The sequence below is a fragment of the Osmerus mordax genome, chromosome 21, assembly GCF_038355195.1.
Source record: "Osmerus mordax isolate fOsmMor3 chromosome 21, fOsmMor3.pri, whole genome shotgun sequence".
NCBI lineage: Eukaryota > Metazoa > Chordata > Actinopteri > Osmeriformes > Osmeridae > Osmerus > Osmerus mordax.
The window spans coordinates 9575147-9597245 of NC_090070.1; the positions used below are offsets into that span (position 1 = coordinate 9575147).

At 51.4% G+C, this 22099-nt stretch overlaps 1 protein-coding gene across 1 annotated transcript in view; it reads left to right on the forward strand.

Annotated features, from left to right (window-relative positions):
• Positions 1-22099, forward strand: part of rptor (regulatory associated protein of MTOR, complex 1) — an 82661-nt gene that overhangs the window by 9898 nt on the left and 50664 nt on the right. Inside the window, 1 exon segment of the mRNA XM_067259846.1 lies at positions 21762-21920. Within this exon segment, the coding sequence (XP_067115947.1) occupies positions 21762-21920 (159 nt within the window).

Sequence of the window (22099 nt, forward strand, 5' to 3'; positions counted from 1 at the left end):
GTCATTCAAGGTGCTACTCAGAGTGGCTCACAGCCTTATGTCTCCTATACAGGCACTGTCACTCAAATATGTATCCCATCATTCTGTCCTGCGTGCCCAAGGATTCCATCTCCTATTTCGGTCTCATCACTCATACGCACACTTTCTCACACACACACACTCTTTTCTACATTTACATTTAGTCACTTTTCTCTCTCTCTCTTATACACACACACACTCTCTTTCTATTGCGCTCTCTCTCTCTCTCTCTCTCTCTCTCTCTCTCTCTCTCTCTCTCTCATACACACACACACAGGCCACAAGTTTGGGAGTAGTGTTTTGGAATATACCGAATAGTTGTAGAATAGTGTAATAGTGTGTGCTCTCATTTCTTTATGTTAATGCCAGTCAGTCTACCAGCTTACCAGCAGGCCAGACTACCAGCCATCCAGCCAGCCAGTCAGTCTACCATCCGGCCAGCTATTCTACCAGCCAGCCAGTCTACCAGCCACCCAGTCAGTCTACCAGCCACCCAGTCAGTCTACCAGCCACCCAGCCAGCCAGCCAGCCAGTCTACCAGCCACCCAGTCAGTCTACCAGCCACCCAGCCAGCCTGCCAGCCAGACAGTCTACCAGCCACCCAGCCAGCCTGCCAGCCAGCCAGCCAGTCTACCAGCCAAGGCCAGAGGACTATTGGAGCTTTCCTTCCCTGGCTGTGCAGGGACTCTCCTTCTGCAGGGCCTCCAGTCTGGATCCTTCAGTGGCTGCTGCCTCCGTGCTGCTGCAGGAGCAGATGGCTGGGGCGGCCCTCACCTGCAGCTCCTACACACCCACACACACCTGGCGGAAGGGTAGCCGTGTGTGTGTGTGTGCGTGTAGGGGGAAGGGGAAGAGGGGAAGGAGTGGGAGACAAATTAGAAACGGAAGGGGAGAGACAGGAGGAAAAAGAGGGAAAGGAAGTAGGCTGTAGGTCAGAAAATTCTGAGAAGCAGGGATGAAGCCGATGAGTGAAAAAAAAGCTGGAGAAAGACTGAGAGAGAGAGAGAATGAGAGAGACTGAGGGAGAGAGAGACTGAGAGAGAGACTGAGAGAGAGACTGAGAGAGGAGGGGGAGAGACTGAGAGAGGAGGGGGAGAGAGAGACTGAGAGAGACGAGAGGTAGAGAGAGACTGAGAGAGGAGGGGGAGAGAGAGAGCGGTCCAGCATGAGGAGTGTGGGCTGGCTGCCCCAGCGGTCAGCAGCAGATGCAGTGTTGGTGAGAGGAGGAGGAGAAGGTGTAGGAGCCTGGATGCTTTTATTCTTTCCCTTTCAGCCCCCGGGCCATGCCCACTGCTAGGACCACAGGCCAAAGCTTGTGTTCTACTCCTCCACTCATCTGAGACACTCACCCTGGTCCCTCACCCAAACCCTGGCTGAGATGCACTGAGTTGCTTTCTGTTGGTTTTCACCCAGTCACATGTGTTCTTTATTCTTCTTTTTTTTTTTTTCTTCACAGACAAGTTCTGCAAACAGTGTCCTCAGAGCTGGCAGTATCAGTCTATTTTCCTTGTCTCTTCTCTTTTCTTTCTGTTTGCCCTCCCACTCCGTTACATTGACGCTCCCAAAGGCAAGAAATGTACTGGCTAGTGCTGCCCACTCACTAACTTGTTCTCCACGGCTTCGTATCTCCCAGTTCATTGTTCTCTGTCCGTCTGTCAAGTCTTTCCAACCAGAGTTTTCTGGCTTTGAGTCTGGGACTAACATACTTGAAACACTCTGACACGTCTGATCGGCTATTTCATAGCTCTTGTTTTTGGGCACTGGCAGTTATTTTGTTTTCATTAGATGCTAGTTTACCCCAGCAGGCTAAGGCACGTTTGCTATGTCTAACTGCCCTTGGTTATCATTTGTGTTCATTATTGCTTTTTTTTTTTTTTTTGCCCTGTGTGTACAATTAAGCATAGCGAAGCTTAGACTGACGGAGCTAATTTGGCGCACATAGCTACATTGTGTTACACACCACAATAACGGATGGGTATCCAGCTCCCTTGAGTGTTATCGTTAGCGTAACGAATGGGATTGTGCTCACAGGAATCCCATTCAATTTAGTCATTATGGTCCCTTGGTTATAGCTTTAGCTCAGCCTAGCTTTGCGTAATGTGGCATGCTATTACAAGAGGTTTATTGATAAAGGGTTTAGTACTTAGCCGAGTGTTACACCCATGTTCCATTGATGAGGCGCAGTGTTCAGTCTAGCTACCCACAGCTCATTGACGAATGACAAGTGTAGTCTTTAGCCTAGCCTGGCTAGCGTTACGTAGCCAGATACGATCAGCTCATCGATGGACAATTGCAGTCTTTATCCTAGCCTAGTGTAGCATGCTACCTGTAAGTCACTCACAGATGAAGAGCCTGAAAGTGCCGAGGCCCACATGGACTTGAATGGGCAATTTTAGTCGCTACCCACGTATTTAAGAGAAGTGCGTGTGTGTGTCTTGGGATTGATAGCTGCTGGGGTAGACTCCTACAGCAACGTCATCGAAGATGCAGCTCTTGTCTTTTATAAAAGGCCTTAGTTGGTATTCCAGACCTTCAGGGTTATTTCAAGCACCACTGCAATCTAACATCTACTAACGCCTGAATGAGAGAAGTGCTGGGGAGTGCTGCCTGCTTAGACAACACCATTGTGGCTATCACGTTAACCCTTGTGTTATCTTCGGTCATTCTGACCCATCAGTCATTGTGACCCACCGTTGTATTGCGACAACTTTACCGCATACAAAAACAAAGTGAAGAATTTTCTTTTAACTGTCGGGCTGTCTCAGACCCCCCACATTGCGAAGGTTAAAAGAAAATTATTTTAATTTGTTTTTGTATTGGGTAAACACAACGATGGTTCGTTATGAACCTTTGGGTCATGTGACCCGAAGGCAGCACAAGGGTTAAGAGTCCAAGTTCAAGTACATTTTGAAAACAGGTGGATCCGTCTGCGCGAAGGTGTATTACATAAGTTTATCGCCAGGGTATGCATTGTTGTTACGCTACCTCCCTCTTATCTCCGCTGTCGAGATACGTCTCGTTCTATTTATCCGTCTTATCTATTCTGTCTGAAACAACCTTTAGTTTTTCCTGAGATGTCTTTTATTTTTATCTTTTGTGCAGCAACCAGCACCAAGGCCCTTTGGCTCCGCAATGTTGGAATGCCACTCCACAGATAGGAATCCCTTGTGAGGCTAGCCTCTAACCTTTTTCATCAATCCGTGATTGTTGCCTCCTGCCATTTCTCTCGCTATTCGTTCTCCCCATCAACATTGTCCTCTCTCGCTAGTATTCTCTTGAATGCCCATCTTCTTTTCTAATTTAGTTTTCTTTCTCTCCTCTGGGAGGGCTGAATATGTGTTTTTAGTTGTGGGCTCACTCCCCTTCCTCTCTAGTTAGGTTAAAAGCCCCTCTTTAGGAAGTGGAGCTGCGTGTCAGAATGTCATTACCCTTTCAACAGCCCCCTGGCAAAGATGGCTGGCTGCCTGCGACAAGGCTTTTGCGCTCTTCGGTTAACGCAAGTTACCTGGTCTCCTGTGTGTTTCTCCCTCTCTCCCCCTTTTTCTCCGCCAATCTATCTTTCCCACATATTTCTACTTCTCTCTCTCTCTCTCTCTCTCTCTCTCTCTCTCTCCTTGGTCTTTCTCTCGGCCTCCTTCTATCTTTCATTTTCCCGCCATCTCCCTCTTCCTTTTTGTCTCTCTTGCTCTCTGTCCCATCCGCACTCTTTTTATTCCCCTCTATCTCCTATCCCCTTCTGCCCCTTCTACCTCTCCCATCCCCTCTCCTATCACACTCTGCCCTTTTTTATTCCCCCTTATCTCGCCCGCCCCTCTCTCTCTCCTCTCCTGCCTTGCTGCTGTAGTGTGTGTGCTGTGCTGTGTAAATCCCTGCTGTCCACACTAACCCTCCCTCTGCATTATTTATCAGACCGCGGCAGCACAAACACTCGCCTCTGATTGGCTCCAAGACCCGCTCTTATTGCCCCGGCAATGTCGAGATCACACAGCAGGAGCGAGGGAAAGAGGAACGAGAGAGAGAGAGAGAGAGAGAAACATGCTTGGGCAATGCGGTAGTGTGGGATTGTCATGAATCAGTCTAGGAATAGTAACACCTGTGTTTCATTTAACATTTCTCTCTCGCTCTCTCCCCTCTCTCTCTCTCCCCCTCTCCCTCCCTCCTGTCCATATCTATATGTTCAGTCCCAGAGTCCCAGTTTGCCTTCTAACTTTGTACTTTGTATGCATGCCATCACCAATGCGTCAACTTGCATACTATCTATTATAGATAGTATGCAAGTTAGAGTACCAGGACTGCCGAATCAGGAGTGGGCTGTCCTGTTTGATTTTGAGGGGAGGTGAGGTTAGCTTCAGGATGGATGAATAGGCCCCTGTTGGACAGAACGTCTTTCCTCTTTCCCACATTCAATTCAATTAACTTTATTGATCCCGAAAGAAATTCACATAACCATCCCAGGTCATTGTTCGTTGATGATTATTTGGGGACATGGGGGAGGGGTGAGTATTCAAGGGGCCCTTTAGAGACTAAAGGAACTCTTAATTTGAACCCATGTTAAAATGATATCAAATGCTTCGCCAATGGGGGGTTATGGCGGTGACGGTGTGGAGTGGGAAAGGCTCTAGAGATCCTAGAGTGTGCATTAGCACACAGGGAACACATACAAGCGTCTGCTGCCCGTCCGTCCGTGCGACTGGGAGATCCATAAACGCTGTGCTCGCGAGCGAGGCTGCAGGTCAAGGCGGCGCTGTGCCCGAGGGAGACGAGCCAGCTCTGGGTATCGATCAGCCCCCGTGCACCCCCCATCACCTCGTAAATATCCTCCTCAAGACAGCCCTCGCCGACCGCCTAGTGCTAATCTGACCGGCGAGAAAAGAGATTAGGGGGGGGGATTAGGAAACGGATGTGATGGTTTGACATTAGGTGTGGACGAGGTCACGAGGTGCGCCGCAAATTAAAGTGTCGATGTGAGCTGTTGCAAAAGTATGGACAGTGGCTCTACTGTGAGGGTTTCAATGCGATACTCTTCTATTCAGTTTTTAATCACCGTAGCCCCTGTAGAAAGGAGAGGGAGAGAGGGACAGAGGGAGGGAGAGAGACAGATAGGGAGACAGATAGGGAGAGAGACAGGGAGAGAGAGGACTTTAATGTGACACCACATACATTTTTCTGCGCACACTGTATCGTCAATATTCCTGTGACAGCCATTAGACTAGATTGGGACAAAAACGGGATGACTGTTATCTCGACATGACAGGTGTGTGTGTGTGTGGCCGTTTGCAAACATGCTCGAGAGAAGCGAAGGCGACGTGTTTGATTGCGGAGGGGCCAAAGTGGTCCTTGCCTCAGCTGCCCGGGCGAGGGAGAGTGCCGTGTCACACGCCGTTAGACCCGCGGCGCGCGGGAGAACTCTCTCTGACTGACTGCTCGTTGGGTGTCATAAAAGTGACGGAAGAGAGCCAGCAGGGTGACAGGGCGCATTATGAAAGTGGTGGTGGACGGGATTGATGTGGCAGCACCATGACAAACATGACTGAGGTGTGGAGGAGTGTACATCTGTCCGCGTGGGTGTATCTCCTCTTCCCCCTGTGTGTGTGTGTGTGTGGTGAATAGCTTGTGTGTCCCGCTGTTCTCTCGCCACCGTGACTCATCTCTCAGCTGCTGCTCTTGTCACGTTATTGTGTCAGCGATGCTCAGGGACAAATGGCCGGTATGGGGCTATTAGCAACACACACTGTGTGTGTGTGTGTGTGTGCATACACAGGGACTTGTTTGTGAGTGTATGCACGTGCAATCTTCTGTGTTGTGTGTGCGTGTTTTTGGCCGAATTGGTTTTCTAGAGGTGCGTGGGTGTGCTTTTGTGTAGGTATGTGCACAAGATCGTTTTGTGTATGTGCCCGCTTTGGGAGCATTGGGTTTAGAGAGGTGTTTGTGTGTACGCATACACAAGATTTGCGCATGCGCTGGCACCGGCCGCTGGACCCCAGCCACGGAGGAAACAGAGCAGGAGGACATGATGCAGGAAGACAGGATATGATGCAGGAAGACAGGATATGAGTCAAGGGACAGGAAATAATGCTCCACCTCCTGTTGGAGCCAGAGGCCCAGCAGCTATGTGTGAGAGGCGGCCACTGAGACCGGCTCCTGCGCTCAAGTCCAACCCCAAGTTGCAAACTTTTTGGAAAGTTTCACCGTTGGCATGACCGTGTGCTTGGGTTCCAGCCTAGAGCTTCCGTCCTTGTGCGTTATCCTGTTGTCCTGGTGCATTCACGCGCACTCGTGTTCTAGCCTAGAGTGACATTCTTTAAAACATGATCCTGTTGGTCTCGAGCCATCTGCGTGCAGGATGTAATCACCCTTCACTCTAAGCTATGTAAACATCTAAGAGTGTTCATGTACAGTGTGCCAGTACATGATTATATACAAGTGTGTGTGTGCCTGTTTGTATTAGTGTGTGTGTGTGTATTAGTTTTGATCTCGGTTGTACTCCCTCTGAGCTCTGGACCTTTGAAGCACCGACACATGTAAGGACTTGTACGGTTTGACCTCTTTAGTCTAATCCTATCTTTTCCCAAGAAAGTAGATTAACTTCTACTGTAATAGCGTCTGTTCCTCTCTCACTCTCCCTCCCTCTGTCTCTTGTTGTCTCTCTCTCTTTCTCACACATACAGACACACACACACACACTTAACTAGAATAGTAAAGCTGCGTAGTAGTGACCAATCTGTTCCGTCTGAAATCTAAATCTGGCCATCACTGTAGACGGTCCACGACCTTTGGTCCATACCTCCAATTAGCAGGAGCAAGTCGGTATCTGTCAGATGTAATGCTCTGCTTGAATAGCCGAAAAGGCTCGACAACAGCTGACAATTCTTACTAATCCAAATGATTTTCATAATGCCTGCATAGGAAAGCATTAAACGCTGCTCTGATGTGTGGTCTGTTCACCAATCAGGTTATCTTACTCAGCCTTCTCCTCTCCCCTGTCGAAAGCTTGCAGAGTGTTTCTCCCTGGAGTCATGGTTTCTTTGAACAAGCAGTTCCTTATGCTGCATCGCCACAAAGGCAGATTGAATACGTCTGTAGAAACCCTTCTACTATACATGTTCACTTTGTGATACCAGTCTCCGCCATTTGTATGAGTCAGACAGAAACCGCCTTCCGGAATGTATCTTCTAAGGATCACAGATGATTTTTTTTTTTTTTTTTTTACATACCCACATAACCGAAAACTAGTAAAAGACAGTTTATCCCTACACGGATGTCTGCTTCGCTCTTTGAGCTCTCTCTCTACTTCAGTTGTTCATGTCGCCGCCGGCTCCTCATCAGTCGCCATGGAGACGTCACCATGACATCAGCGTTCCTTTGGTGTGAGGTCACAAAGCCACACAATCCACAAGCGCCTCAAGCCCAGGACCAACGCCGAGGCGGGCGGCCTTTGTTTGTGGAGGTCTTTGTGTTCCGGAGCGGGCGCAGTCGTGTACCGTTGAAGACTGCGTGCGTCAACATGGGCGAATGTTCTTTGACTGTTCGATCGACCACGATGTTCGTGCGGTCACTGGAATTGTGATCAAAGAGTTTTTCTTTGTTGTGATGGAAGGTGGAAGCTATTGAAAGCGTCACAATGATGGAGGAACCGGTTCTGTGTGGATTAGAACACCAAGGCCTCCTTCTGAGGCGGCACGGTGTTATCTTCAGCCCTTTTCTCATTATTTTGATGATGAACCCAGATTCTCTAGTTGATCCCGACCGTAGAGGATAATCTTTTCAGCATGTAAGCCATTCGACTCTACAGTACTCCTGATGGCCTTTTGCGTTGATCTGGTAAATAGCCATGGGGATGCCCACAAGGCACACAGTTTCCCTCCTCTGCGATTACCCCCTGTGACATTACCATCATCTCAATATTCACCAGCTCTCTAAGTGAAGGGGGGGGGGGGTCTGTTTACCTCACAGCCACGTGACCCCCTCAGTCACCGGTCTCTCCCCCCCGTCTCTCCTCTCCGTACCTGGACACCTTCGAACCCCTGCCTTCGAACCAGAGGACCTCCGACACCCCCCCCCCCCTCTGTCCACCAATCAGTGGGGCTCCACTCTTTACATTTTAGTCATTTAGCAGCAGACGCTCTTAGACCGTTGTGCTTGGAGATAATTACCCCCCCCCCCCCCACCACTTCCGCTCCCCCCCCCCCCCCCCTCCTTAATGGAGCTGCTGTCTCTCTGGTTTCCTCAGCATCCGTCTGAAGGCTCCGTATCTCAGTCGGCAGCTTCAGTGTGTGGTCGTCTTTCAAGTCCCCTTTCCCCCTCCCTTCCCTTTGAAGACGTTCCGCCGCCGCTCTCGTTCTTTACCTGGAGAGAAAAGACCGGCTCGACAGGTTCGGGAGACGGAAATGAAACGTATGTCACGTTGAACTGACGGACTCCATCTCGTGTATTTCATAACTCCTGAGTTCGTTTTTTCTTTTCTTTCAGAGTTTGCCTCTCAGTTCCACAAAAGTTCCCTGTCAGGTCGGTGAGCCTTGGCATTCCGCCTCGGTTGGCTGACACAAGGTTTTCTCTTATTGGACGTGTTGCCGGTCGGTCCCAGGTCTGTTGAGAGATTCTATAAATAAACACCCAGAGCGGTAGATGTGATGATGCCGGCTGTATCGATGTGAGCTGGACCCTGGCAGTGGAGTCTAGCTGATGTCAGGCACAGTGACTCGGGCCCTGCCTGTCTTTCTCAAAGCTCCTTAGAGCATCCATCCCTGCCTCTCTCGCTCGCGCGCTCTCTCTCGCTCGCGCGCTCTCTCTCGCTCTCTCTCTCGCGCTCTCGCTCTCTCTCTCTCGCTCTCACGCTCTCTCGCTCGCTCTCTCTCCCCCTCTCTCCCCCTCTCTCTCTCGCTCTCTCTCCCCCTCTCTCTCTCGCTCTCCCCCTCTCTCTCTCGCTCTCCCCCTCTCTCGCTCTCCCCCTCTCTCTCTCTCGCTCTCCCTCCCTCCCTCGCGCTCTCGCTCTCCCTCTCTCTATCTCGCTCTTTTTCATTCTCCCTCGCGGCCTGTCCCCTAAGAGTAGCGTGACTGCACAATCCTGCAAGACGGTCTATTATGCTGACTAACGAGTGTGTGCGTGTGTGGGTGCGCAGGTGTGTGTGTTTGACCCAAGGTCCTGACCTGCTGTATGTCAATGGCTCCTCCAAGATGCTATTTTCGCTTGTTATGCAACGATTGCACGATAATCTCCGCAATCTGATTGGTCCGTTCTAAACATCTATTTTTGATGGAGGCAGTTATTCTCTGAACCATCAAGTACTTATCCAATATTACAGGTTGGACGGTGTCAACCAGAGAATTCACCATCAATTATTTTGCTACTACTCAGAAGAAAAGAATCCCCTGTAAGATTCACTTGGAGGTAGACCTTTCAAACCAAACGTTGAAACACTGTGTACTGTACTGCACATCACAATACACTGCCCCATACCATAAGTCACAACTCTCCACCTCTGGAAATGTCAACATGTATGTCAGATCTTTGTCATAAAGCACCCCAAAAAAAAACTCCCAAGTTTCCCTCACAAGGAGGAATAAAACTCGGAGGTGTGTGTGTGTGGTGAGTGTGTGTGTGAGAAAGAGGGAGGTGTGGTGAGTGTGTGTGTATGTGTGTGTGTGTGTGTGCGCGCGCGCGAGAGGGAGGTGTGTGCGCGAGAGGGAGGTGTGTATGTGAGAGGGAGGTGTGTGGTGAGTGTGTGTGTGTGAGAGGGAGAAAGAGGGAGGTGTGTGTGTGGTGAGTGTGTGTGTGTGTGTTGGAGGGTTCGTTATCAGGGCTGCCGTCGCTCTGTCCTCTGTCGCGCCCCACCATGGTCTCGTCCCCACAGTTCAGCACACAGCCGGCTTTAATTAAAACAGGAGGCTCGATTCAATCTCAACCACGGTGCAGGAAACCCCCCACTGTGTGGAGAAAGTGTGTGTGACTGACGGGTTAGAAGAGGGTCCAGGGGTGTGTGTGTGTGGTCTTTGTCTTAAAGGCGTGCTTATGTGCACACTCAATCACGCACACTATTTGATGGACACACACACACACACACACACACGCGCTGCTTAGGATGCAGTTCCACTCTACCTCTCTCCTTGCCTGCCTCCTGGCCCTGGGCCAGATACAGGGGTGTTGAAGCGTCCCTATGGCTGACCAGTGACCACAGTCCCCTGGCCCTGACAGACAGGCTCAGATGGCCATCTCCCAGACCCCCATCTGGGTGTGTGTTTGTGTGTGTGTGTGTGTCCAGAGTGGTTTCCAGGCTGGGCCTAGGGCCTGGCAGACGAGGCTTACCAGGACAGGCGGAGGGAGAAAGGGGGTGGCAGAGCCGACTGTCTGGGCCTCGCTTGGTGGTGCTCTCCCAGGGGACAGGAGGGTGGGGGACCCTGAGAGAGAGAAGCACAGGAGAGAGGGCGAGAGAGGGAGAGAGGGAGGGAGAGAACAGAGAGAGAGAGAGGGTGGAGGTGGAGAGAGAAGGATATCAAGAAGCAGGCTACAGGGGAAGTCGTTCATCATGGCCTCGTCCTCCATGACTGAAGCCAGCCTAATGAAGACAGATGGAGGCAGCCTCTGTTTAGCAGAGGACGCTGCACCTGCCTCTATATTAAGCCCCGTTTACACAGTTAGCACTTCGGCGTCATACTCGTGGTGACAGATGATGGCGAACGTTTAGTCCATCCAGGCCAAGCCTTCCAATTAGACTGCTTGTTTAGCGCGCGCCCGGTCTATCTGACCCCCCCCTCCCCCCCCCTTGTTTTCGTCCCACTCCAGCCCCTCGTTGTACGCGACGGGAGGGTGGAGAATACAAGGGGCTCGCTTAAGTGGAACAGCATGAAGCAGCGGCGTTTGTAAACAGGAATTAGTCCGGAACCGACTCACCCGGGTAAGCGGGAGGGGGTGGGAATTCGCGTTCGATGTCGGTCGGTCTGTCGTCAGTCCCTGCCAGAGACGAAAGTGTCACTCATTATCGTGCATCTCCACGCCAGGTATCGCTGTTCGGCAGGGTTTAATTAGGAATTAAATCTAAAGCCATTAGACTCTGTCGCGTTCCGCTTTCAGGATTACTCAGTCAGACAGTGAGGCTCTGTAACGGCGGTGGGAATGACAATGACCCGTTAATGACACACCGGAGACTGAAAGCGAGTTTTGTCAGTCGGCGCACAGGTGTGCTCCTGTTCTCCCATCCGCCGTGAGACAGAAGGAGGCGTTTGAAACTGGATCTTCCCTCCTTCCTTCCTTCCTTCATATCCTCCGCTTCCCCTGCCTGGTGTCCTTTTTTTGGTTCGTCACCCAATATGCTGCAACCCCCTTTCCTCCTCCTCCCCCTCCTCCTCCTCCTCCTCCTCTTCCTCCTCCTCGCTTCATCCTCCCATCCTAATGATTCTGCTGGCTCCCCTTGAGGAAGCTGTGGTTTGTAGATGATCATTTTTTCCCCTTTTCCTCCACTATCTCCCCTGGCCTCTCTCTGTTTACCAGTGCTCCCCCCTTCTCCTCCTCAACTCTCTCCCTCCCCCCCCCCCCCTGTCTGTTTGACCTCTTTAACTGCATGTTAATACCCTTTCATCTCTCTAATATAGGTCTGTTTCATATAGCCTGTGACACCTTTACAGTAGCAACCCATATGAATAACGTATCTGCTCAAACCTTGCTGCTTGGCAAAGACCCCCCCCACGTGAGGTCTGTGATACACCGTTAGCACGCCTTGAGGTTTCTTCTAAATATAGATCATATTTTCTTTCTTCCCAGATCTCAGAGAATCTCTATTTGATTATGCCATATCTGGTGCCCTGGGAATGTGATTAGACTTAATGTGAATGTGAATCAAGGCGCTCTCTCTGTCTCTCTCGCTCTCTGTCTCTCTCGCTCTCTCTCGCTCTCTCTCTCTCTCTCTCTCTCCCCCTGCACATCCCTGTTCTGTATCAATGGTCAGAGATCCATTTACACACTCCATAAAAAAGAAAACCTCTCAGCACATTCCTGATCTATTGCATTCGGAAATACAAGCTATTTTTAACGGGCTTGTTTTCACTTGACGTGTGTTCCTGGAATGGGGTGGGGGTGGAGGTGAGGGGGGTGGGTGAGGGGGGTGGGGGTGAAGGTGAAGGAGGTGGGGGTGCTTATTGTTTACCAGTGACCATGAGGAGTGTGTTTAGTTTGAGGGAGTGCGCCGCGCACACGCAAACACACACACGCACGCACGTAATTTCCATTTCCATACGTTCTCAATCCCATCCATAGGAGCCATGCCCGGAGGGTTTCAGCAGTAATAACGCAACCAGACGTTTGTGATCATTCATCACAACAAAAGAGGCTCACCTGGCATACACACACATTAATCACATCTACACAGCAATTAGGGGATTCCTTTAAGCCCCCACTGACCCAGTATTTCACGTGGCCTTGCTGATGGCTGCACAGCGCCCATGGGACCGCGCATGAATCTTGGATTGTCACGGCAGTGTGTAAACACGCACACACTCGCTCACACACTCGCATCGGGGTGACGAGAGGGTTCATTCGGGGAATTCTGTCACATTATGCATGAAAGGAATGGTGGAGTGTCTCGTGTTGACTGTAATAAGGTGTGTGTGTGTGTGTGTGTGTGTGTGTGTGTGTGTGTGTGTGTGTGTGTGTGTGTGTGTGTGTGTGTGTGTGTGTGTGTGTGTGTGTGTGTGTGTGTGTGTGTGTGTGTGTGTGTGTGTGTGTGTGTGTGTGTGTGTGTGTGTGTGTGTGTGTGTGTGTGTGTGTGTGTGTGTGTGTGTGTGTGTGTGTGTGTGTGTGTGTGTGTGTGTGTGTGTGTGTGTGTGTGTGTGTGTGTGTGTGTGTGTGTGTGTGTGTGTGTGTGTGTGTGTGTGTGTGTGTGTGTGTGTGTGTGTGTGTGTGTGTGTGTGTGTGTGTGTGTGTGTGTGTGTGTGTGTGTCAAGGCTAGCAGACCTTGGCCCTTGGGTCGAGATCCCTAAACTAAACAATGGCTCACTAAAGACTCCCGCTTCACCTGAACCTACTGAAATAACGTGATATATTTAGACTTCACGCAGTCCTCTTACACAATAGGCCTGGTCCGCAGAGAGCCTCTGAACCACACAGAAGACATGACCCTCTCCCCATGTGGAGTCATGGGAGCCTGTAGCTAACATGCACCTGGAGGTCTGGATGGTGTTCATGACAACTTTATTGAGCTGTTAGGGAATCGTAGTCTCTCATTCAGATTTAGCTCTCTCTCTATCCAGCTGTATTGATCATTATGTAAATATGTCTCCATGCCCTCCTGAGGATCTCTGGGTTATTCTAAGACCCTCCTGCAGTCAATAGACAATGGGAAATTAGCTTTGTGTGCTGGGTTAGCTAAAAACCTTAGTCTACTCCAAACCTCCACTGGGATTGGGCTAATGTGTCTCTCCCCATCAACCTGGGTCTTCACCAGACGTCCGCTGGACTCCTCAAATGACCTCCCAGCCCATAGAGACAGAGTCTTTGTGTTTGTTTGTGTGTGTGTGTGTGTGCTGTGCCGAGGACAGGATTACTGGCTATTTATGAATGGATGTGGATTAATTACAATCTCAGATTACTGTGTGTGTGTGTGTCTGACCCCACCCCGTACTTGTCCCACTGCTCCACATTCACAAATTGACCCTGAAATCAAACTCGTACCCTTCATTACCTTTAAACCCCCCCGGGTGTAGGCTGTACTGTATAGGACCAGGTGCTGTTAGCAGCTGGAGGGCTGCTCACCAGAGCAGGGCTGCTCACCAGAGCAGGGCTGCTCACCAGAGCAGGGCTGCTCACCAGAGCAGGGCTGCTCACCAGAGCAGGGCTGCTCACCAGAGCAGGGCTACTCACCAGAGCAGGGCTGCTCACCAGAGCAGGGCTGCTCACCAGAGCAGGGCTGCTCACCAGAGCAGGGCTGCTCACCAGAGCAGGGCTGCTCACCAGAGCAGGGCTGCTCACCAGAGCAGGGCTACTCACCAGAGCAGGGCTGCTCACCAGAGCAGGGCTGCTCACCAGAGCAGGGCTGCTCACCAGAGCAGGGCTGCTCACCAGAGCAGGGCTGCTCACCAGAGCAGGGCTGCTCACCAGAGCAGGGCTGCTCACCAGAGCAGGGCTGCTCACCAGAGCAGGGCTGCTCACCAGAGCAGGGCTGCTCACCAGAGCAGGGCTGCTCACCAGAGCAGGGCTGCTCACCAGAGCAGGGCTGCTCACCAGAGCAGGGCTGCTCACCAGAGCAGGGCTGCTCACCAGAGCAGGGCTGCTCACCAGAGCAGAGCAGGGCTGCTCACCAGAGCAGAGCAGGGCTGCTCACCAGAGCAGAGCAGGGCTGCTCACCAGAGCAGAGCAGGGCTGAGCAGTGAGGGAATCGGGCTAGTAATCCGAAGGTTGCCAGTTCGATTCCCTGTCATGCCAACTGATGTTGTGTCCTTGGGCAAGGCACTTCACCCTACTTGCCTCGGGGGGAATGTCCCTGTACTTACTGTAAGTCGCTCTGGATAAGAGCGTCTGCTAAATGACTAAATGTAATGTAAATGTATGCTTACCAGAGCAGAGCAGGGCTGCTCACCAGAGCAGAGCAGGGCTCACCCTCCCCAGCCAGGCTGTGTACGGTGGAGTTTATGTGGGGCTTGTGCCACTGCCTCCTGCCCCCCCAGGCTGTTACTCAGGAGGTTTTCTCTCCTTAGCTCATTCTGACCCCTGACTCCATATATTTCCACCCCCCCTCCTCCTCCTCCTCGCTGTGGAGAAAGGCACAGGCAGCAAGTGTAAATCAGCAGATTTACACAGCCCACACACTGCCCTCCGAAACACACACACACACACTCTGCACTACATGGTTAGACACACACACACACACACTGCACTACATGGTTAGACACACACACACACACACACACTCTGCACTACATGGTTAGACACACACACACACACTCTGCACTACATGGTTAGACACACACACACACTCTGCACTACATGGTTAGACACACACACACACACACTCTGCACTACATGGTTAGACACACACACACACACACACTCTGCACTACATGGTTAGACACACACACACACACACACACACTGCACTACATGGTTAGACACACACACACACTCTGCACTACATGGTTAGACACACACACACACACACTCTGCACTACATGGTTAGACACACACACACACTCTGCACTACATGGTTAGACACACACACACACACACACACACTGCACTACATGGTTAGACACACACACACACTCTGCACTACATGGTTAGACACACACACACACACACACACTGCACTACACGGTTAGACACACACACACACACACACTGCACTACACGGTTAGACACACACACACACTCTCTGCACTACATGGTTGGATACACATGTACACATCCAAGACTGCATTAGGCGGATGAACGCACACACTGCTCTACATGGATGGGCACACACCAACGTACTGCACACAACCACCACACTACACAACCCAGGACCCACGTGTGCACACGTTATTTACACACACACACACACACACACACACACACACACACACACACAGACACGCACGTTATTTACACACACTATTCACTTGAGTCTGCTGCTGTGCACTTTCGGCATGACCCATCCAACCTCGTGGGCAAGCCATAGTTATCACTCACACTGGGCTGCTGCACGTGCTTGTCAGTGTGCACCCACTCCTGGACACACTGTGTGTGTGTGTGTGTGTGCGTGTGTGTGTGTATAAACTAGAGAGCCGTGTGGATTGCATTACCCAGTGAAGCCCAGTGTTTGCTTGCTGGATGACTAGAGTTCAGAGGGATGAAATGATTGTGTGTGTGTGGTGCCAGGAGACCAGTTATTTCTCCATTTCTGTCTCTGGGAACTGACACACACACACAAACACTTCACTTCCAAACTGTTTTGTTCCAGACCTTTCCTCCTTTCAGCTCCCATCATCTTTTCCTTGAAATGCTCACCTCTCCTGCGACAGGGGTGAACAGATCTGGGGGGTGGGGGGCAAGGGAAGGAGCTAAAGAAATAAGAGGAGGAATTAATGAAAGGAGGAAGGGAGGGAGGGAGGGAAGAGCATGGGTAAAGAAGTGGGAGCTGGTAGAAAAGGGTGTGAGGATTTCTGTGGTTCATGGTGAGAAGAGAGAGCCATGTGTCTCTCTGTCCTCTTTCTCTCTCCATCTCTCCCTCCCTCCCTCTTTCTCTCTTTGTCGCTCAGCTCAGATCAGCTGTCTTGGTCAGAGAGCTCCGTGGAGCAGAGCTCAGTGTCAGCAGGTCACTGTGGAGGCGAGAGGCCCCGCCCATGTGTCTGGGGGACGTGTCAGCGAGCAGATTGGCTCGTGAAACTCGCTGCCTCGCTGGTTTTTCAACCGGCGATATATATTTCGAACCGTGTACGCGTACACGTGTCAGTGTGTGTGTGTGTGTGTCTGTGTGTGTGCGCGCTTGTTTGATGAGTCAGCACTTCTGTCTGAGGCATTTATGAAGATGCACACACACACACACACACACACACACACAATTAGACCCTCTGCCAATTACATAACCTCGTCACTGAGTCAGAGGAAGCGGCACATTGTCCTGCCTCCTGTACCCCCCCCCCGCTCCTCCTCCTCCTCTCTCTCTTGTTTCTCCTCCTCCTCCTCCTCTCTCTCTTATTTCTCCTCCTCTCTCTCTTATTTCTCCTCCTCTCTCTCTTATTTCTCCTCCTCTCTCTCTTATTTCTCCTCCTCTCTCTCTTATTTCTCCTCCTCTCTCTCTTATTTCTCCTCCTCTCTCTCTTGTTTCTCCTCTCTCTCTTATTTCTCCTCCTCTCTCTCTTGTTTCTCCTCTCTCTTATTTCTCCTCTTCCTCTCTCTCTCGTTTCTCCTCCTCTCTCTTGTTTCTCCTCTCTCTTGTTTCTCCTCCTTCTCCTCTCTCTCTTTTTAACACTGTGTCAGAACCCACCTGTTCCTCTCATGCTGCCCACACACAGGACAGCTCTCACTCCCTGTGTTTGCTTTGAAAATCAAAATATGAGTGCCTTGTTGGTGTGTGTGTGTGTGTTGGAGCTGGTATGGGTGTGTGTGTTGGAGCTGGTGGGGGTGTGTGTGTGTGTGTGTTGGAGCTGGTGTGTGTGTGGGCGGTTGAAAGGCTGTCAGAGGAAGTGTGGGTGAAGTGACCTCTCCACCGTGATGCCGCTCCACAGGGTGTGTGTGTGTGTGTTGGGGGGAGCGGGGGGGGTCTGTACAAGGGGGCATGGCAGACAATGTGTCCCTCCTCATCCAGGCTGTGAGTGAGAGAGAGAAAGGGAGAGGGAGGGAAGGAGATGGAGGGAGGGAGAGGGAGGGAGAGGGAGAGGGAGGGAGACATCGGGCCGGAGGTGACGTGTCGGTTGTCCGTCTGCTCCTCAGCCGTCCCCTCATCTGGATCCTTCCGTGTGTGTGTGTCTCAGTGTAATGACTTGAGTTTAATAATGGCAGCATTAATTGCTGGTCTGTATCCCAGCCTCATTACACAGAGCCCTGTGGACAGTGGCTGCAGTGTTCTTGCTGTAATAATGTGGGTGTGTGTGTGTGTGTGTGTGTGTGGGCGAGGTGCCCGGGGTGGGGTGGGTGGGGGGGGGGGGGGCGGAGGAGGAGTAGGAGTGTGTTTAGTTATCTGACCTCCACCCTGACTCACAGCATGTCACCTCTCGCGCAGGGCACACACTCATTGACGCTCACGCACACTTCTGGTCTAAGTGGTCAGGTGTGTGTGTGTTTCAATCAATGGTCTCTTCAGTGTCCTGTAGGGTGAAGGGGGTCATTGACCCAATGTCAAAAGCCCTCATCTACTGATGAATTCATTACTGAAGCAGATCAGCGAATGGCCCAAGTACCTGTGGGAGGAGGGGGGGATGTGTGTGTGTGCAGGCCTGTGTGTGTGTGTGTGTGTTGACGCGATAAACCTCTCTCCCTTTCTCAGTTATTGATCAGGCCAGTTGGAAGCAGGAATATGAGACATTGCTGTGGAATGGACTGTTTTCTTCCTCTCTTCTTTCTCTCGCTTTCGCTCTTTCTCCCTCTTTTTCTCTCTCGGTCTCCTGCCAACTTCTCAATTTAAACGGATCCACATGTTCCAGCAGGGGCAAGATAAGAGCGAGGAGTGTGCGTAAGGGCATGGGGGGGGGGGGGGGGGGGCTTATGCCTCTGGTGTTACCCTCTCCCCTCCCCTTCCTTCCCCTGCCCATGTTAGGAAATCCTCTTTGTTACGCAAGATTCATGCAAGACTGCTCAGACTGTGTCGTTCTGTAATCAGATGTGCGCCGTCTCTTATGTGTCCCCTGGGCTGCCGGGTGGCCTCCGCGGTGACCAGTGATGGTGGCTTTAGGGACGGTTTAGTGTGTGCGAGTGTGCGTTAATGAGGCCAGCCTCTCAGTCTCATTGTTACAGAACAGATCAGAGAGGCGAGGCTCTGGACTTTCCACCTATCAGCAGGATTATCCTTAGTCCCGTCGGCCCCCAGTCATCCGTGGAAATGTGTGTGTGTGTGTGTGAAAGGTTGTGGGAAACCGTTGCTTTTATGTAAGTGCACAGTTTATGCGAGAGCAGTGGCAGTGTTTTTCTGCTAGAAGTTGTGTGTGTGTGTGTGTGTGTGTGTGTCAGAGCATCCACCCAGCATGCCTTGGGCCCCCCATAGACCTGTGTTGAAGCTGCTTTGTAGCCAGTCCACCTGTCTGGAGCAACACAGCCATGCTCCGCTCCACCAGACTCCTGTCAGCTCTGAGACAGAGAGACTGGTCCATGAACCCTCACACAGGCAGGCAGACAGGCAGGCAAGACAGGCAGACAGACAGGCAGACAGACAGGCAGACAGACAGGCAGACAGACAGGCAGACAAACAGGCAGACAGGCAGGCAGACACGCAGGCAGACACGCAGGCAGACACGCAGGCAGACACGCAGGCAGACACGCAGGCAGACACGCAGGCAGACACGCAGGCAGACACGCAGGCAGACACGCAGGCAGACACAGGCAGACAGGCACGCAGGTTGACGCAAACAGGCAGACAGACAGACAGGCAGGCAGACAGGCAGACAGACAAAGGGGCCGGACAGCGATATTGTTGTGGATGCTGTAGCAGCTGCCATCCGTACTGTCAGGATGATTAAACTGGCGTGCTCACTTTACGTTGTGTTTTTGTCCTCCCAATATTGGAGTGCCTCGTTTTCCTGTCCCTGTTATTTAGTTCTCGGAACATCAGTGCAGAGATTTTTCACAAGGCCACCATGGGACTGTTTATTGCTTTCCACTGATTCTGAAGTCTCCTTACCCAAGTACACAACGTCGGAGGAGACAGAGGGTTCGTCTCTGCCAGGTACAGACACATACTTTGCGTTGTCAAACGGCTCCATTTGAGCCCTGTAGGGATGCCATAACAAGGGAGAAAAGGGAGGGAAGGGGGGAGAGAGCAGTGCTGTAGAGGGAGGGAGAGAGAGCGAGCAATGGGAAGGGTGAGTTACGGGGAGAGAAGGAGGAGAGAGAGGCTGGCTCCGGTTCTTCTTGCTCACCTGCTCCCCGGGCGAGGACGCTGCCTCCTCCGGGGGGACCGGGGGCTCCCCCCTCCAGGCCGCCACGTGGAACTGCACGCCCGTGCGAGTCGTGATCTGCTCTCCCCGCATGCCGACATGATTCCTGGCCGTATGCCTCCTCCTCTGCCCCCCCCCCCCCACCCCCTTGTTCTCCCTCCCCCTTCCCTTCACTCTCTCAAAAAGTTCTGACTCCATAATCCACACACACACACGTTCCCCCCCCCCCCCCCCCCCAAATAAAATCTCGCTGCCTCGCTACCGCTCCCCAGTTCGGCTTCAGCACTTGGGTCCCCACGGTAACGCAATTAGCCTCTGCAGATAACAGTTAATCTCATCAGCCCGCATAGTGAGATCTCTCTGCAGCGTGCCGCGTTCGGCCTCGCCTATCTGGTTGCAGCCAACTCAATCAACGGGCTTTCGGGCTTCCAAGGCTTTTACTAGCACGTCCAGGACAGAGGGGGGTGTGTGGGGAGATGGGCTCCAGCCAGAACCCCCCCTCTCTGCCTCTCCTGTTTCTGGTTCTCAACCGGGTTCAGCGTTCATGGGAACTGATGATCGTTTTCAAAAAGCGTGCTTTGTCAGGCTGTAATTGAATCCTGCAAATCGAGGGTAGGAATGCACTCTTTAGGAGGCTCATGCTAATTAGATACTGTGTGGTTTTACTAGCCATTGTTATGTAATAACGTGTGTGAGTGTTGGTAATAAAGTATGTGTGTGTTTGTGAGTGGGTTGCTACACACTCTGGGCTTGATTCTGGGAAAGAAGACAATTCTGGACCACAGCATCAGCTTTCGATGGAGATTTTGTTTTAGTGTTTTTACTTTGTTGTTTCTCTTTCTTACAAACGCACGCACACACACACACACACTGCTGCCTCGATAACAGGTGGCTTAGGAGACAAACAACTCAGTTGTTTGCTAAAAGGCTCAAGACGCACTTGTTCCGGGAGTACAACGGTACTTAGGAATGGTTCGCTTGACCCGATGTTAGTTACCTCAAGGATCACAATGACTCTTGCTTAGAGACTTGTTGCTCTTGTGGTTAGTGGTAACTGATTACAATTTTTGTTTTCGCTGTGATATATTGTTTTTATTACTGTTGCTTGCTTTTTTCCACAGGTACACTTGCACTTATAGCGGTTCATGTTGGTTAATTGTAACTTGTTTAACTACATGCTCTTATGGTTCTTCCCTTTGGCACTTACTTTGGTTGTTCACAATGTGTGCTTCATGTTTTGGCTGCTCGCTACTCTACAATATCTTGTTGTTAGGATCATTGACCTATGCACTTTGTAAAGCTCTCTCTTGGAAGTCGCTTTGGATAAAAGCGTCTGCTAAATGAATAAATGTAACTCAGTTGCCACTGAGATCAGTAGAGAATACAGGGCCTCCACCACCTGTGCATCTCACTGTGTGTCTGTGTGTGTCTGTGTGTGTGTGTGTGTGAGAGAGAGAGAGCGATACACCCTGGGGGCTCAGTCACATGGTCCACTATAAACACTGCCATGGTCTTTAATGAAGAGGGTTTCTGTTGCCTCTGTTATGGTTTGTGTGTGTGTGTGTGGGGGGGGGGGGGGTTCCAGGAGAGAAAGAGAATTAATCATTTACCTACGTCTGGACTTGGTTCACAAATGAAATGTGTATATTATCCCACGAAGTAGGGCCTTTGCTACCACCACTAATTGACTCTTGTACATGGTTCTCTAATGAGAACCAACAGTACAGCACAGTTTGCTGTGTGTGTGTGTGTGTGTGTGTGTGTGCGTGCGTGCGTGCATCATGGAAGGGGAGGGCCAGTGACGCACATTCCCCAGCCCAGCTTCTAGAAGCATCCACGGCTCAGACAGACCTCCTCACAGACTGGATCAGCACAGGAAGCTCAATCCCTCGCCACCTAACCTAGTTTCTCCTTCCAGTCTCTCCTCCCGTTTCCCCCTCCCTGTGGGCAGAGCTGCGGCCTTCCGGGTATTGTAGTCAATCAGGGCTTGGTGAGGTGTTGAGGGGGGGGGGGGGATGCTGCAGGCTCTGTGGCAGGTTATGGAGAAGCTCAAGGTGGTCGTCGATCTCTTATCCATGTGGATGGGTTCTCTTTCTGTTGTGTGGTTCACAGTGAGACGACACTGTAGCGTTACACTGTTGTCTAATGTTGTTTAATTCTCCCTCCCTCCCTCCCTCCCTCCCTCCCTCCAGGCCCGCTACAAGCAGAGTCTGGACCCTACAGTAGACGAGGTGAAGAAGCTGTGCACGTCCCTGAGACGCAACGCCAAGGAGGAGCGCGTGCTCTTCCACTACAACGGCCATGGGGTGCCCCGGCCCACCGTCAACGGAGAGATTTGGGTCTTCAATAAGGTGGGGCACTCACACACACACACACACCATTGTTCCAATGGAGAGATCAGGGTCTTCATAAGGTAGTACACACACACACACACATTTACAGTACATCAAGCAGGACAGACTGGAGCACAGCAACACCAACACACATCTACAAAGCACAGCATACTCACTTGGGCAATGTGCACACACAC